Genomic DNA, 17,038 nt, shown 5'->3' on the forward strand with positions numbered 1-17,038 from the left:
GAGTGTGCAAAACTTTGACGATCACTAGGCATTAAATTGAGCGTCATTGTATCCACAAGGCTAATTCGCATCTTTCCTTAACACATAAGTTGTGGGGGCAAATTAAGCCTGAAATATAACGTAGATCTCTACGTACTACGTACCTTGAAGAATCCTTCACCCTATCTTTTCTCTACGTAGCCTAAACCCACTAGCCTCAGATATCCAATAAAAATTGTCGGAGTTAGCAAAAGGGACCACAAGTGAACCACAAGATATAATTCAAGGACTTGAGCAACTGTTATTAAAATTCAGAGATTAAAATTAAATGCGTGTTATAGTTCATTGTTCATTGCCTCAATTTAACCCTTTTCATCTAAACAAAATACATCAACTCAATCCACGCCAAAAGATTAATCACCGCAATTTGTGTGCAAATTGGGAGATGTGAATTAGAAGAAGCTTCTTTGGACTGTTGCGATCATTAATCTGTTGGCATATTGTCTTTAGAAGCTGCTGCTTTTATTCTTTCTATTAGTCCAAACACAATATGCCAAAAATAATAAGATCAAGTATCTTATTAACAAAAATATAAAACGAAATGCATATGCATGACTAATTAACGTACTTGAGCGGGAGTCTTTAATTAATCCTGATGATGATCTTTCCAACGTGAGAAATAAACAACAAACGATTACAACAAAAAAACATATAGCTAGTCTATAGATTCAGACGTCTCGTTAGGAATTGTCAATTTACTCTAACAATACTTTATAAATATAACTTCAAAATACAGTTGTAAGTTAATTAATATCAATGGCGGAGTCAGAAATTCAGACTAGGAGGGGCCTTCAAGCCATACAAAAGCAATCAGACAAAATAATTGCAATTTTATTGAATGGGAGAAAAATTAAAGGTTTTGTTTTTTGTATTGACGTGGAAAACTGTAATCAAACAAGAGTGGTAGAGCTTAATTTTTTAGTATTTAAATGATTATATCATAACAACAAAACTTGTTTATGACTTTTTAACCAAAACTAAAATTAGATATTGTTCTAGATTGTCTAAGTTTTGTTTTATACTAACTGGCCAAAAGGTGAAATGACTTTTATATGGTAAAATATAAAGCTTATTATTACCAAAAAAAAAAAAAAAAGAAAAAAAAAAAAAAGAACAGAGGTGGGCCTTTGTTTAATATGGTAAAACAAAAGGCAAAAATCTGAAATTGTCAATTTAGACGTCTCGTTAGGAATTGTCAATATAGCTAGTCTATAGATTCAGACGTCTCGTTAGGAATTGTCAATTTACTCTAACAATACTTTATAAATATAACTTCAAAACACAGTTGTAAGTTAATTAATATCAATGGTGGAGTCAGAAATTCAGACTAGGAGGGGCCTTCAAGCCATACCAAAGCAATCAGACAAAATAATTGCAATTTTATTGAATGGAAGAAAAATTAAAGGTTTTGTTTTTTGTATTGACGTGGAAAACTGTAATCAAACAAGAGTGGTAGAGCTTAAATTTTTAGTATTTAAATGATTATATCATAACAACAAAACTTGTTTATGACTTTTTAACCAAAACTAAAATTAGATATTGTTCTAGATTGTCTAAGTTTTGTTTTATACTAACTGGCCAAAAGGTGAAATGACTTTTATATGGTAAAATATAAAGCTTATTATTACAAAAAAAAAGAAAAAAAAAAAGAACAGAGGTGGGACTTTGTTTAATATGGTAAAACAAAAGGCAAAAATCTGAAAGGTTTAACACCAGAACGTCTCAACCTCAAGACCACTTGAGGCTGCGAAACCGCCCCCACGAACGAGCCACGTTCTCATTTTTGTACAGGATTGCAGATAATACATATAAAACGAAAACTCCAGGATAGGCCTAGGCCTTCACTGGTCTCTACATGGCTTCGCCTTAATATCATTTTTCTTCATAAGTTATCCAAACAAGAAACTTCATAAGTGACATTTAACTCACCTAACTTTGATCCAAATGTGCCGTATTAATTTAATAAAACTTAATAAACATTTTCATGTGTGGTGATCAAGTAGTAATTTAATTTATTGGAATCAAAGTCAAAATCCGAAGAATGAATTTTGACTTTGGAAACATAAGATTGAATTGTAGAAAGAACCATCTGGATCATTTTTTTATCGATATTCCTGGTTACCAATATTAAATAGGAAATTTCTATTAAACAAAATAAAAGAGTGAATTCTTTCGCTTTCTTCCGTGGAATTAGTTAACAAGGTCTTGCATTTTTCTATATCTCCCGAAAATAATCCCCCACTAAGAATCTTTTTTGTTGGATCGTATTATAACGAATTCTTTGGGAGTTTTTAGGAAATACTTTAAAATTTTATTAAATTATGAAATTTATAAGACAAGAAAAGATAATAACTACATATATAGTGTCACATCCCAACCCGGGGGGACTACTTCCCGGGCCCGCTCCACCACCGTAGCACGATATTGTCCGCTTTGGGCTTACCATTCCCTCACGGTTTTGTTTTTGGGAACTCACGAGCAACTTCCCAGTAGGTCACCCATCATGGGATTGCTCTAGCCCCCTTCTCACTTAACTTCGGAGTTCCTACGGAACCCGAAGCCAGTGAGCTCCCAAAAGGCCTCGTGCTAGGTAGGGATGGGAATATACATATAAGGATCACTCCCCTGGGCGATGTGGGATGTCACAATCCACCCCCCTTAGGGGCCCGACGTCCTCGTCGGCACACACGCGGCCAGGGTTAGGCTTTGATACCAATTTGTCACATCCCGGCCCGGGCGGGACCACTTCCCGGGCCCGCTCCACCACCGTAGCACGATATTGTCCGTTTTGGGCTTACCATTCCCCTCACGGTTTTGTTTTTGGGAACTCACGAGCAACTTCCCAGTGGGTCACCCATCATGGGATTGCTCTAGCCCCCTTCTCGCTTAACTTCGGAGTTCCTATGGAACCCAAAGCCAGTGAGCTCCCAAAAGGCCTCGTGCTAGGTAAGGATGAGAATATACATTTAATGATCACTCCCCTGGGCGATGTGGGATGTCACAATCCACCTCCCTTAGGGGCCCGACGTCCTCGTCGGCACACCACGGCCAGGGTTAGGCTATGATACCAAATTGTCACATCCCGGCCCGGGACGGACCACTTCCCGTGCCCGCTCCACCACCGTAGCATGATATTGTCCGCTTTGGGCTTACCATTCCCTCACGGTTTTGTTTTTGGGAACTCACGAGCAACTTCCCAGTGGGTCACCCATCATGGGATTGCTCTAGCCCCCTTCTCGCTTAACTTCGGAGTTCCTACGGAACCCGAAGCCAGTGAGCTCCCAAAAGGCCTTGTGCTAGGTATGGATGTGAATATACATATAAGGATCACTCCCCTGGGCGATGTGGGATGTCACATATAGTACTACGGTTTACTAATATTTCTATTAATTTGTAAGTGAGAGGTACTCTTAAGTTTGAATCTTGTGACCAATTTATTCTTCACCTCTTAATGTAAAGATATCGTGTATTGAAAAAAAAAAAAAAAAAAAAAAAAAAAAAAAAACCTCCCATCCAAATGCACCTTAATTGTACCAGGTCTTCGCAGGTTAGCATTCAAGTCATTTAATAATGGGTAATATGGGTCTAATTTTATATGCATGTTTTGAATGAAAACCACTAGTGTTACATCATCATAGGTGAGGTCTAGTAAGTAGACGTCAACAACTAAAGTTTCTATGATTTCAAAACAAAGTACATCAATTATCATTGTACGTTTTAACAGAATTCATCCAAAAATTACCGTGAACTAGATTTGGAAAAATTAGTTTATTATTGTACCATCGTTGGGGGAAAATGGTCTATCAATAGGTATGTTAATTTGCTGCGGTTTCCATTTTTATTTCTTCTTTGTATCTCTTTATATTTGTGCTTTGCAGAAGGGTTATGCTACCTGTGTTGGTGGAAATGTTTTCTACCTATGTGGGGGAAAATCGAGTTTATAATACCTCTTGGCCAAAAGCTCCCATCGCTATAACAATTCTGCTAATTTGTTGGGTTTTAAACCTTTTTTTTCTTCCATCTTCTTGTTCTTGTTCATGTTAATGTTTGTCTACCTCAATTGGTGGAAACTGTAGTCTAAAATTTACTTGAATTTTATTCTTCTTCTCATTGAGCAGGTATTATTATTGTTTCTATATCTATTATTCAAGTACTCCAAATAATGAACGTGTGCATCAAGAAAAGAACAGGAAAATGATGAGGATTGGAGAAAGAAGAAGATGATGAACGTGCATATAGTTAATAAGCTAAAATTTAGGAGAATTATTGTTTTACTTTTTCATGAATTAATTAAGAGATTATGATAACTTATCAGTTATAACTAATGATAAGATTAAGGGTACCTTTGGAATGAAAGAAAAGGATGCAAAAAAAAAAAAAAAAAAAAAAAAAAAGAAATGACAATGCTGATGTGGAGTTACCGTAATTTTTTTTTTTTTTAGAATAAACAATATTAAGTACACTAAGAGCAACCCCAGCATGCCCAATTCCGGTGGGGATAGGCCTTCCCCACTCCCCCCACCACCAAAGAAGCCTCCAGCCCTCACCAATCAATTGGGCTCCATAGGAGCCCGACATTCAATAGGCCAAAATCGCCTAGGCAACGCCTAGGTGTTGTCACGCTGACGTTAATCAATTAAAAATTTATAAAAAATATTAATTTTTTTTTCTATAAATACCTAACCATGTTCTTCAACCTTACACTTGTTTCAATATTTTCAAATACTTTCAACTAATCTTTTATTATTATCAGAAATTAAAAATGAAAAATTCTAAAAAGTTAATTACAAGTACAAAATGTAACATCCCACATCGCCTAGGAGAGTGGATCCTGTAAGCCTTATATGTATATTCCCATCTCTACCTAGCACGAGGCCTTTTGGGAACTCATTGGCTTCGGGTTCCATCAGAATTTTCAAGTTAGGCGAGTTTGCGCGAGAGCAATCCCAAGATGGGTGTGACATCCTACATCGCCCAGGGGAGTGATCCTTAAATGTATATTCCCATCCCTACCTAGCATGAGGCTTTTTGGGAGCTCACTGGTTTCGGGTTCCGTAGGAACTCCGAAGTTAAGCGAGAAGGGGGCTAGAGCAATCCCATGATGGGTGACCCACTGGGAAGTTGCTCGTGAGTTCCAAAAAAACAAAACCGTGAGGGAATGGTAAGCCCAAAGCGGACAATATCGTGCTACGGTGGTGGAGCAGGCCCGGGAAGTGATCCGCCCCGGGCCGGGATGTGACAAATTGGTATTCAGAGCCCAACCCTGGTTGCGTGTGTGCCGACGAGGACGTCGGGCCCCTAAGGGGGGTGGATTGTGACATCCTACATCGCCCAGGGGAGTGATCCTTAAATGTATATTCCCATCCCTACCTAGCACGAGGCCTTTTGGGAGCTCACTGGCTTCGGGTTCCGTAGGAACTCCGAAGTTAAGCGAGAAGGGGGGGGCTAGAGCAATCCCATGATGGGTGACCCACTGGGAAGTTGCTCGTGAGTTCCCAAAAACAAAACCGTGAGGGAATGGTAAGCCCAAAGCGGACAATATCGTGCTACGGTGGTGGAGCAGGCCCGGGAAGTGATCCGCCCCGGGCCGGGATGTGACAAATTGGTATCAGAGCCTAACCCTGGTTGCGTGTGTGCCGACGAGGACGTCGGGCCCCTAAGGGGGGTGGATTGTGACATCCTACATCGCCCAGGGGAGTGATCCTTAAATGTATATTCCCATCCCTACCTAGCACGAGGCCTTTTGGGAGCTCACTGGCTTCGGGTTCCGTAGGAACTCCGAAGTTAAGCGAGAAGGGGGCTAGAGCAATCCCATGATGGGTGACCCACTGGGAAGTTGCTCGTGAGTTCCCAAAAACAAAACCGTGAGGGAATGGTAAGCCCAAAGCGGACAATATCGTGCTACGGTGGTGGAGCAGGCCCGGGAAGTGATCCGCCCCGGGCCGGGATGTGACAATGGGTGACCCACTGAGAAGTTATCGTGTGAGTTCCTAGAAACAAAACCGTGAAGACATGGTCGGGCCCTAAAGCGGACAATATTGTGCTACAGTGGAGTCGAGCCCGGGATGTGGTGGGGGCCCGGGTCGGGATATGACAATTTGGTATCAGAGCCAATCCCTGGCCAAAAGTGTGCTAACGAAGATGTCGGGCCCCTAAGGGGGGGTGGATTGTAACATCCCACATCATCCAGGGGAGTGGATCCTGTAAGCCTTATATGTATATTCCCATCTCTACCTAGCACGAGGCCTTTTGGAAACTCATTGGCTTCGGGTTCCTTCGGAATTCCGAAGTTAAGCAAATTCGTGTGAGAGCAATCCTAGGATGGGTGACCCACTAGGAAGTTATCGTGTGAGTTCCCAGAAAAAAAAACCGTGAGGGTGTGGTCGGAGCCCAAAGCGGACAATATCGTGCTACGGTGGAGTCGAGCCCGGGATGTGGTGGGGGTTCGGGCCGGGATGTGACACAAAAAAATATAAAAAAATTAATTAAAAATACAACATTTCAACCAATATTTTTCTATAAATACATAACCATGTTCTTCCACATTACACAACATTTCAATATTTTCAAATATTGAAGTGTGCCGATGAAGACGTTGGGCCCCTAAGGGGGGTGGATTGTAACATCCCACATCGCCCAGAGGAGTGGATCCTGTAAGCCTTATATGTATATTCCCATCTCTACCTAGCACGAGGCCTTTTGGGAGCTCACTGGCTTCGGGTTCCATCGGAACTTCGAAGTTAAGCGAATTCGCGCGAGAGCAATCCCAGGATGGGTGACCCACTAGGAAGTTATCGTGTGAGTTCCCAGAAATAAAACTGTGAGGACGTGGTCGGGGCCCAAAGAGGATAATATCGTGCTACGGTGGAGTCGAGCTCGGGATGTCGTGGGGGCCTGAGCCAGGATGTGACACAAAAAAATATAAAAAAATAAATTAAAAATACAACATTTCAACCAATATTTTTCTATAAATACATAACCATGTTCTTCCACATTACACAACATTTCTATATTTTCAAATACTTTCAACCTATTTTTTTATTAGGATTCGAAATTAAAAATAAAATTATTTTTTATTATTTTATAAAATAAAAAAATATTAATATTTTAATATGAATTGCCTTGGCTATTCAGTTTATGGGCGAAAATGCACTTAGTCAGTTGCTGTTCACTACAGGCCGTTCCTGGCAATGCAACTGCCTTTCCATTTGGTGGGGATGGATCCATTTCGTGAAATGGTTATTTCCAATCCAGATCTCTAATTAGTGGTCTAAATTAAGGGTTATTTATAATTGACAATTTGTCATATGAAGAAATTGTTGAGGTTTTGGGGAAGAGATAGAGAGGGGCGTCAGCCTCACAACAAGGGGGAAGCTATGGGGACTAAGGACGGGGTTGCGAATCATCGGGAAGGGAGGTGGAAGGTGGTTATGGGTATTTTAGGGCCTGTTTGGTATCCTATTTGAAATTTTTTATCATTTCTCAAAACATTTCTCGAAAACAATTTTTTTTAAAGACTCAAAAACTTGATTGGTTTACGATTTAAAATTTTTAAATCTGACGACTTAAACTAGATAAAGAGGTTTAGAAAGAAGGGGTCGCAAGAGAGGGAGAAAGAGGAGAGAGGAGGAAAGAAAGTAAGAGATGATTGAAGGAAAGAGAAATAAGAGAGAGGATCGTACGAGATAGAGAGGAAGATGAGTGAGAGAAAAAACTGTGGGAATGAAAAAAAGCGGATTGGAGGAGAGACTAAATTGGTAAAAAAAAAGAGGACAGAGAGAGATAAATTTGGAGTGAGATGGGAGGAGGGAAAGAAAAGAAATGACTGAGTTTAAGTTTAAAAACTCTAAAAACTCACTTTTTATGTTTTTAGAGAATAGACTATATTTTTTAGTTAGTCTTGAATTCAGTTTTTGAAAATAATCCTACCAAACAAGTTTTTAAGGCCTAAAACTTGAAAATTGTTTTTGAGTTTAAAAAGTTAGATTCAAGTAGAGTACCAAACAGACCCTTACTTTCTTCTAGTTTTATTTTCTATTTAAATTTTATTTTTTATATTAAAATAAGTTTTTTTATTTATTTTTTATTTTTTATATTGACACTAGCATATTGGCACACACAAAGTGTGTGAGAAATTTTTTTACTTTTGTTTTTGAAATATAAGGAGAGAGGAAGAGAGTGATAGAGAATGTGGGAGTGAGATTTTTTATTTTTTAAATTAGAGATATGTTAGGATTACATGTAGGTGAGGCTTTGAAGAAAAAAAAAAGCAAAATTTGGTTGTGTGAAATTACATTTCTGCCTCATATTTCTTATTCATGTTTTGTTTTAATTAGAGGGTTAAACTGGTAATTTCATAGGGTTTTGGTTGACAATGAGTGTTTTATTAATTAGTAGAGATTACAATGGAACACATGTCAAATTTTGAGTGGAAGTACTATATGCTAACAAATTTGTCTTTAGCGAGAATTGAACGTATCACTTATAAGCATAGTTTTAAATGCCACTAGACGCTTGTCGTGAGACAAGCTGGGACCTAATGCCTAGGCTAGGCAGATTTAAATAAATTTATTATATATTATATGAATATAATTAATTATTTTTTCATGTACACAATATGATGGCCTAAGAAAAAAAAATTATCCAAATAATTCAGATGACACATATATATCCCTTTATGCAAAAGGATCCTCATTTTTTGAAAACAATGAAGATTAGGTGTGGGGTCCACTCCACATCGAACTTCAACAATCCGACTGTCTATTTTGTAAGTCTCGATTCATAGATCATCCTTGTAAAAATTCAGTTCAATCAGAAACCATTTGCCTATCTAATTTTCAAGATAAAATTTCATTGTTTCTTATATAACAAAGTATTCATTAATTTCTTTGAACTCAATTAGATGCCTTAAATATTTCCTATTTGGCTAATATTTTGCAAAGATGATCTATGAGGTACAACTTGAAAAAGAGATGGTTCGGATCATTAAAGTTCGATGTTGGTGTGGACCCCACAACTAATCCCCATTTTTTTTTTTAATGAGGATCCCTTCCTTTAACAAATAAAGTAAAATACCCTTTCCATTAAGTCTATTCGGTTCTCTTCCTTGGCCCTTCAGAACCACAAAGTGATATTGCAGCTCGCGCCGCCACAATTGAAATGTCAAATACCCCTCTCTTTATGCGCGCGTACTCTTTCTTCCCTCATCTGCTCATAGACGACAAAGCTACAGAAACTCGTCGAGATCGGAAGTTGTAGAGAGTTTGAGATTTGCAATTACCTAGAATGGCGCCTAGCTTTGCCTAGACCGCCTAGCGAGTGCCTAGGCGGTTGCCTAAATCCCCTCCGCCTTAAGTGAACGTTTTGGTCGAAATTGGGTCAGAGCTCCGTCGTTCAGCGCCTTGGCGCCGCCTAAGCCAATTTTTAGAACACTGCTGATAAATAAAAAGAAATATCAACATGCCGTAATACTAAGTGACATAGAGTTACCGTTATTGGACTTAATTAAAAAATAACAAAAAAGTGGACTAATCCTAATACTAGGGTATAAATTTAGGCTGATATCAAATTTTCTCTTTAATAATAAAAAACTTCAAATCAGGAACCTTAGGTTTAATGAAATCTAAAGCTTAAGAAAGATGGAAAAATGTTTCTTCCTCTTTTTTTTTTTTTTTTTGGTCCCAACCCTCTATATGTACACACACGCACATAACAGTCTATGTTTTAAGTCTTTTATCAAAGATCATGTTTACAAAAAATCATCTCTTTCATTCTATGAACCCAACTCTCCTAAAATGTAAATATGTTTTCAAGGACGACTGAAAACATCACCATTAACATGTATGTGTGTGTGTGTATTTTTTTTTTCCAAAGCTTCACATCCTTCCTTCCCTTGCCCAAATTATGAATAAAAAGTGGTAAGGGAAGGAAAGTGATTTGTATTTGAATTGGTAGTACTCGAACATAGTTTAAAGAGTCAACAAGGTCAAGTTGTCGAAGGAAAGTGATTTGTATTTGAATTGGTAATTTCCGAAACTTTTGTGTTTGTCAACAGCTTTGGGACTGAGGACATCCTTAATTATCATTAATATCACCAAAGCAATATCACTCCCTTCCTCATGTTTTAATAACAGCAGAGTGTACAAATTTTTTCTGTTATCTCCTTGTGTCAATAATTCCACATCCTACTCTGTTCAAGCACGTACTGCTCTTTCAAGTCTTTACTTCAGATGACAAACATTTGTTCAAGCTAGCTTAATACAAACCCTCTGAAACTCAATCTCTCTCCTGATTTCCAAAAATGGTTGCCATGATGATTGCATCCACACTCCGATCTCCAAAGCTTCACTTCCTACTTGTTCTCTTCTTTCTCTTAACCCCTCCTATCACTCCATTAAACTTCAGCTTCTCCAGCTTCAGTGTTGCTGACTTCGCCACTATACTTCCGGAGGGCGATGCGTATTTGGACCCCCAATTCCTCCGCCTCACCGAAAGCGCTGTGGACCAAGCACAGAGCGGCAGTGTCGGCCGAGCCACTTTCCGCCAACCCTTCCTCCTCCGGGAAAACGCGACCGGAAAACTGGCTGATTTCACCACCAATTTTGTCTTCGCCATCGACTCCAATCACAGCATTAACTATGGCGACGGCCTCGTGTTCTTCATAGCCCCAAATGGCTCCTTCCTCAACGCCACACTAGGCCGGGGTAGCAGTCTCGGCCTCCCTTTCGACTCCACACCTTCGAACGATACCAGTATTGTGAGGAATCAGTACCCTTTTGTGGCGGTGGAGTTTGATATCTTCTCAAACGGTAAGCAGCCAGCCTTCGACGACCCCATCTTCCGTCATGTAGGTATCGACGTCAACTCCCTCAACTCTTCTATTACCAGCTACTGGGATGGCGGTATAATGGTTGGCAAACCAAATAGTGCTACCATTACTTACAATTCCACTACAAAAAATCTTAGTCTAGCCGTCACTAGTTTTGATTACAATTATACCGAACGAGAGATGACACGTATTTACTATATTATTGATCTGAAAGATTATTTGCCTGATTGGGTCGTTGTGGGGTTCTCTGCTTCAACGGGTAGCTCTGTTTCTCTTCACAAGATCATCTCATGGAATTTCACTTCTTCTTCACTCGTTGATCACGAGGTTGATACTGCACCACCACCGGCAGTGGTTGCAGTTCCTGCATCAAACCCCATGGCTAGTTCTGCCTATCGAAGTAAGCGCATAGGACTAGTAATTGGGTTAGGAGTTGGAGGATGTGCTGTCGTGGTTGGTGGGTTGGGTTTGGTTTTGTTCATTTTGCGGAAGAAGAGGGAAACAGGAGAAAGTAGTGATGAAGATCCCGTGGTTCATGAATTGGTTGACAACGACTTTGAAAAGGGGGCTGGTCCCAGGAAGTTTTCGTATAGGGAATTGGCTCGGGCGACGAATAACTTTGGGGAGGAAGAAATGCTTGGAGAGGGAGGATTTGGTGGGGTTTACAAAGGCGTTATACCAGACTTGAAGTCACCGGTTGCTGTTAAGAGGATGTCGAGGGGTTCTAAACAAGGACCGAAGGAGTATGCCTCGGAAGTGAAGATCATTAGTCGACTTAGGCATCGAAATCTTGTTCAACTGATTGGTTGGTGCCATGAAAGAAAATTCTTACTTGTGTATGAGTTCATGCCCAAAGGCAGCTTAGACTCTCATTTGTTCAAAGAGCAAAGCGTGTTAACTTGGGAGGCAAGATACAAAATTGCTCAAGGCTTGGCCTCCGGATTGTTCTACCTACACCAACAATGGGAGCAATGTGTGCTACATAGGGATATCAAGTCCAGCAATATTATGTTGGATGCGAACTTCAACGCGAAACTTGGGGATTTTGGGTTAGCAAGGCTTGTGGACCACGGACAAGAGCCGCAAACGACAGCATTGGCTGGAACCTTGGGTTACATGGCCCCCGAATATGTTGTCACAGGAAAGGCTAGCAAGGAATCAGATGTCTACAGCTTTGGAATTGTTGCTTTGGAGATTTGTTGCGGGAGAAAATCTATCGACCCAAAGTTTGGAAGTAGTAAGGTCAATCTGGTTGAGTGGGTTTGGGAGCTTTATGGAGAGGAGAGAGTTATTGAAGCAGCTGACCCAAAATTATGTGGAGATTTTGATGAGCAACAAGTGGAGTGCCTGATGATTGTTGGCTTGTGGTGTGCTCATCCGGACTACAAGATGAGGCCTTCAATACAACAAGCCATTCAAGTGCTCAACTTTGAGGCTCCATTGCCGAATCTCCCATCAAAGGTGCCGGTGGCCACCTATTTTGCTCCTCCGAGATCGCTCTCAAAGTCAGATGGTGCTTCTGGTTCTCAAGGAGGCCAAACTGAATCTTCAGGCTAAGCCTACAACAACAATTCCTCAGACTTCACAGGATCTTCTTCTGCAACAAATTCCCATCCGATAAATCTCACTTGGTTAAGAAACAGACTATAATTTACCGACTGATAGGATCCTGGTTTTTTTTTGGATATTTTCTAATTTCCCTTTTTTCGTGTTTTTGAAATCGTAAAATCATGCATAAAAAACAGGCTGAATATGATGTATAAGTGGTAATTGTCATGAATGAATTTCTTTGACCAGGTCGTAATGTGAAAATTTCTATGACCACGTTGACATGAACGGATGGATGACAAAGATGAACGATGGCGCCTTGTGCCGGCTTTGAGGGGGAGCAACTTGTACAATTGTACAGGGCTCCCCCACCTCCAAAGGACCCTCAACTTTTGGCTGATATATGGTTAGATTAATTAACTTTGAGATCTGATTACTTCGTTTTTGGTTCAGGCTGAGAGAATGGAGTGCGAGATAGAGAGATTAAAAAGAACGAATGTGTGGATTTTTAATTTCAAAATTTTTATATCATTTGTTGCTGAAGGTCTACCTTTGGATTTAGTGTTTTACTATATTATTCATCATTTTGTTTTGTTTCATGGCTTTTTTATTTGTTCACTACTAATTTTGTCGATTGATCACATAATTTTGGTGAGATTATGTAATTTGGTACCAGAGCAAAAGGGTCCAGTTTATAATTTCCGTACAAGGTCCCTAAAATCTCAAAGATGACGCCCTGCTCCGCATGTATATGCCTAAGTTATAGAGAGTTTGATGAAATGTACTTGACTTTGAAATTTAAGTGTATTAAATATACACTTTTAAGAGTCAATAAAAGTCACCTGTATAAAATAAAGACTTTATGATTTCTAAAATTCTATGAAAATCTTGTAGTATTCAATTATCGTTGTGCCTTATTTTATTTGAAAGGAAGAGACGGGAGGCGCGGCAGCAATTGCAAAGAGAAGGAAATGTGTTTGTAGGGTTGTGTAGAGTATGTTTTATGCCTTGAATCTAAGTCCTGAGGGGGCACAAAACAAACATGAGTGGACTAAGTTGATATCCAATATAATAAAATAGTTATTCAACATACTAACCCCCAAAAGTTTTATAGAAATTCAATAGTATAATATATAATGGGTTTTCCGAAAACCCTAGCATGCCATAAAACTTTCTTAGAACATAAAACATATGTCGTATATAGTGTGTTAACTAGTGGTATCAGTATCGCCCGAAAGCATATAGAACTCTTCCTTCACAAGTATCAATCGCCCGAAGGCTCCTACAGCACCCAACCTGAAGGTCAATATGAGTATCAATCAACTGAAGGCTCCTACAACACCCAACCCGAAGGTCAATATAAGTATCAATCGCCTGAAGACTCCTACAACACCCAACTTGAAGGTCAAAATAGTGACCACTAGATAAGCACAAAAATCATTTAATATAATCTTTCCAAACATAAGTATATATATTTCAAAAACATCTTCATAGTATAAAGTCATCCATCATCTATACTATAAAGAAGTGTGTAAAAGCATGTTCATAAGAATTATAAATTCATCCATCATCTAGACTACAAAGAACATGAGTTCAATAAAATATGGTAATTCAAAATATTCTAAGTAAGCGTAATAGTTCATAAAATGTTTCAGGAAACGTAGTTATTAAATCATGCATTTCATGTATGCATTTCTACTATTAAAACATGCATTTTAGAAGAGGTCCACTTACAGATACTTCGCTATCGGAAAGCCACGCAAACTAACAGAGACGGAAATGCCACAATAAATGCACCTAAGCACATAAAGGGTCCAATTAATAAAACTCTACTTAAATGATTGAATTTGTGAAAACAGACGTAAAACACGGATCAAGGACGTCAAAATTAGCCTAGGAGGAGTCCCGAACAAAACTCAAAAAAGTCAACCAAAAAATCAACGGTCAATGGGTCGGGTTAACGGGTTTAGGCTTAGGGTTTGGACTTGGGTTAGGGTTGATTGGGTTTAGGCTCACACGGGCTTGGGCTTAAAAGCCCGGCCCAAAGGAAAAGGTTTTTGGGGTTCAACGGGCCAAAGGCCTTGGGTTGGCATGGCCCAAGGGCCTAGCTTCAAAAGGAAATTGGGCTGGGTCTAAAAGACTTGGGTCGGGTTGACCCGTTTTCAGGCCAATGAATAGGCCGGTTTCTGGACACCACTTCAAACGCCCATAACTTCTTCGTTACTCAACCAAAACAAGTGATCAAAAAATGAAAGTTATAGTACTCGACGATAGGAAGAGATTGGTACCTTCCACGATGGCTAAATCACAGTGGTTTGGCCGAAAACGACTCGAAAGGTGACTGTTCGCGGGAAAACTGTTAACCCGGCGGAATTTCTGGGTAAAATTTAAACGTCCATAACTTTATAAATACTCAACGAAATTGAGTGATTCAAAACCAAAAATGTAGTTAGGAATGTGGAGAAGAGATTCATATCAATTGAGGACCAAGTGGTAGTCGGATTTGGCCGAAAAATGGCCTGAAGGATGGCCAAACGACCACGGCCTGGAAATTTCCAGATTTGCACATTTGACTTTCCTTGAGCTTTTCTGAGTTCCTACACCACCAAAACCACTCAAAAACTTACTAACCATGAACCTAGACATGATCTATAATGATAGGGACCAAATTTGAGGCTTACCTTCGTCGGAAATGTGAGAAACTCATCGAGGAAGATGATGAATAGTGTCGGCCGAGAGGGAGAGAAAGGTTTGGGGATGATGGTGGTGCTATTTAAGTTGTGTTGTTTGTGTGTGATCTCAGAGAGGGGAGGGAGAGTTGTAAAGAGAGGGCACGGGAGTGAGGGAAAACATAGAGAGAGTGGGAAAGTGAGAAAGAGAGATAAGAGAATTGAGAAAGAGGAACGGGTTGTTATAGAAAAACCCTTCTCCTCCAGGGAATACAAGTCCTAATAGAATGTTTATAACACTCCATTGAATGTGTAAATACTCAAGTAGATTTGACATCATGTAGAACTGAGGAAGTCGACTCGTCAACACTGATAAAGGGAACATGCTAGTCTCAAACAAAGAAGGAATTTGCATATGGAACTAAGTCTCACAAAAGACCTAATGGCTATGGTAAACTCAAGCCGCGACAAAACCCATAGTCTAAGGAAAATTGCGTAAGAAAATGCAAAGTCAAATAAAACGTCTACGGGACGTCATCAGAGATATGATCAACCTAAGGTGGGTGTCTCGTCAAAATCTCGTTAAGTAGCAAAAACTCAAAGGGAAAAATGCTCCTAGTCGTAGGGAAAAAGAGTACATTAAGATCAAGTAAGTATACTTCAGGATACTCCCCTGAGTTTCACATAATTCCGAAGAGAATTAATAATGTTACAACTCGGAAAGTTTATGCATACATATTTCTTGAACAAGCTTCTGAAACGTCGCCTTCGGTAGTGATTTAATGAAGAGGTCTGGTAGGTTGTCTTGTGAATAGATTTGTGTGACTTCAATCCTTTGATGCTCTTGTTGTTGATATGTTGAGAAGAACTTTGGCGCAATGTGCTTGGTGTTGTCTCCCTTGATATAACCCTTCTTAAGCTATTCGAAATGCTACGTTATCTTCATAGATTGTCGTAGAGATGTCAACGACGAGAGCTTCGAATATGGCCCACAACTACCCTCATCCAGAAGCATTCCCGAGTACCTTTAGTAGTAGCCTTAAGGTAACTGAGGATGTCTTTCACACTAATCCAGTGTTTGCATGTTGGTGCATTACTATATCTTGCTAAAAGATTAACAACGAATGAGATGTCGGGTCTAGTGCATTGAGCTAAGTACAATAAAGCACCTATCATACTTAGATAAGGAATTTCGAATTTCAAAATCTCTTATTCATCCTTTTTCGGAAGGAAAGGATCTTGTTTTGCATCAAGCGATCGAACGATTGTAGGAGTACTTAAAGGTTTCATTTTATCCTCGTTAAAGTGGCGCAACACCTTCTGGATGTTGTTTGATTGATGTACTAAGATTCCATCTGAATGGTACTCTATCTTGAGACCGAGACAGTATCAAGTTTTCTGAAGATCTTTATCTCAAATTCTGACTTTAGGTGCGCGATAATTCTGTCGAGCTTTTTAGGAGTTCTGATAAGGTTCATGTCGTCGACATAAACTGCAACAATCGCAAAACCAGAATGTGACTTCTTAATGAATATACACGGGCATGGTTCATTGTTCACATATCCCTGACTAATCAAATACTCACTCAGACGGTTATACCACATTCTTCTGGATTGCTTCAAATCGTAGAGTGAACACCTTAACAGAATTGAGAGCGTGTTCCGAGGTCTGGAACTATTTGATCGAGTCAATGTAAGTCATTCAAGAACTTTCATATAAATTTCTGTATCAAGATCCCAATAGAGATACGTAGTTGCTACGTCCATAAGCTGCATACTCAGGTTTTTAGAAACTATCAAATCGATAAGGTAGTGAAAAGTAATCACATCCACAATGTGAATAAGTTTTGTCATAGTCAATCCCGAGACATTGTGAGAAGCCTTCCGCAACATGACGAGCTTTGTAACGCCAATTTAATTCTTCTCATTACTCTTCTGACCGAAAACCCACCTCT

General features: G+C 39.5%; 1 protein-coding gene across 1 annotated transcript; it reads left to right on the forward strand.

The window, feature by feature from the left end:
• Positions 1-10,339: 10,339 nt before the first annotated feature.
• On the forward strand, positions 10,340-12,424 carry LOC137741364 (L-type lectin-domain containing receptor kinase IX.1-like). Its single transcript, XM_068481085.1, has one exon. It carries the CDS (start codon positions 10,340-10,342, stop codon positions 12,422-12,424), a length of 2,085 nt encoding a protein of 694 aa, XP_068337186.1.
• Positions 12,425-17,038: the final 4,614 nt, after the last annotated feature.

This window comes from Pyrus communis, chromosome 8, assembly GCF_963583255.1.
Source record: "Pyrus communis chromosome 8, drPyrComm1.1, whole genome shotgun sequence".
Taxonomy (NCBI): Eukaryota; Viridiplantae; Streptophyta; class Magnoliopsida; order Rosales; family Rosaceae; genus Pyrus; species Pyrus communis.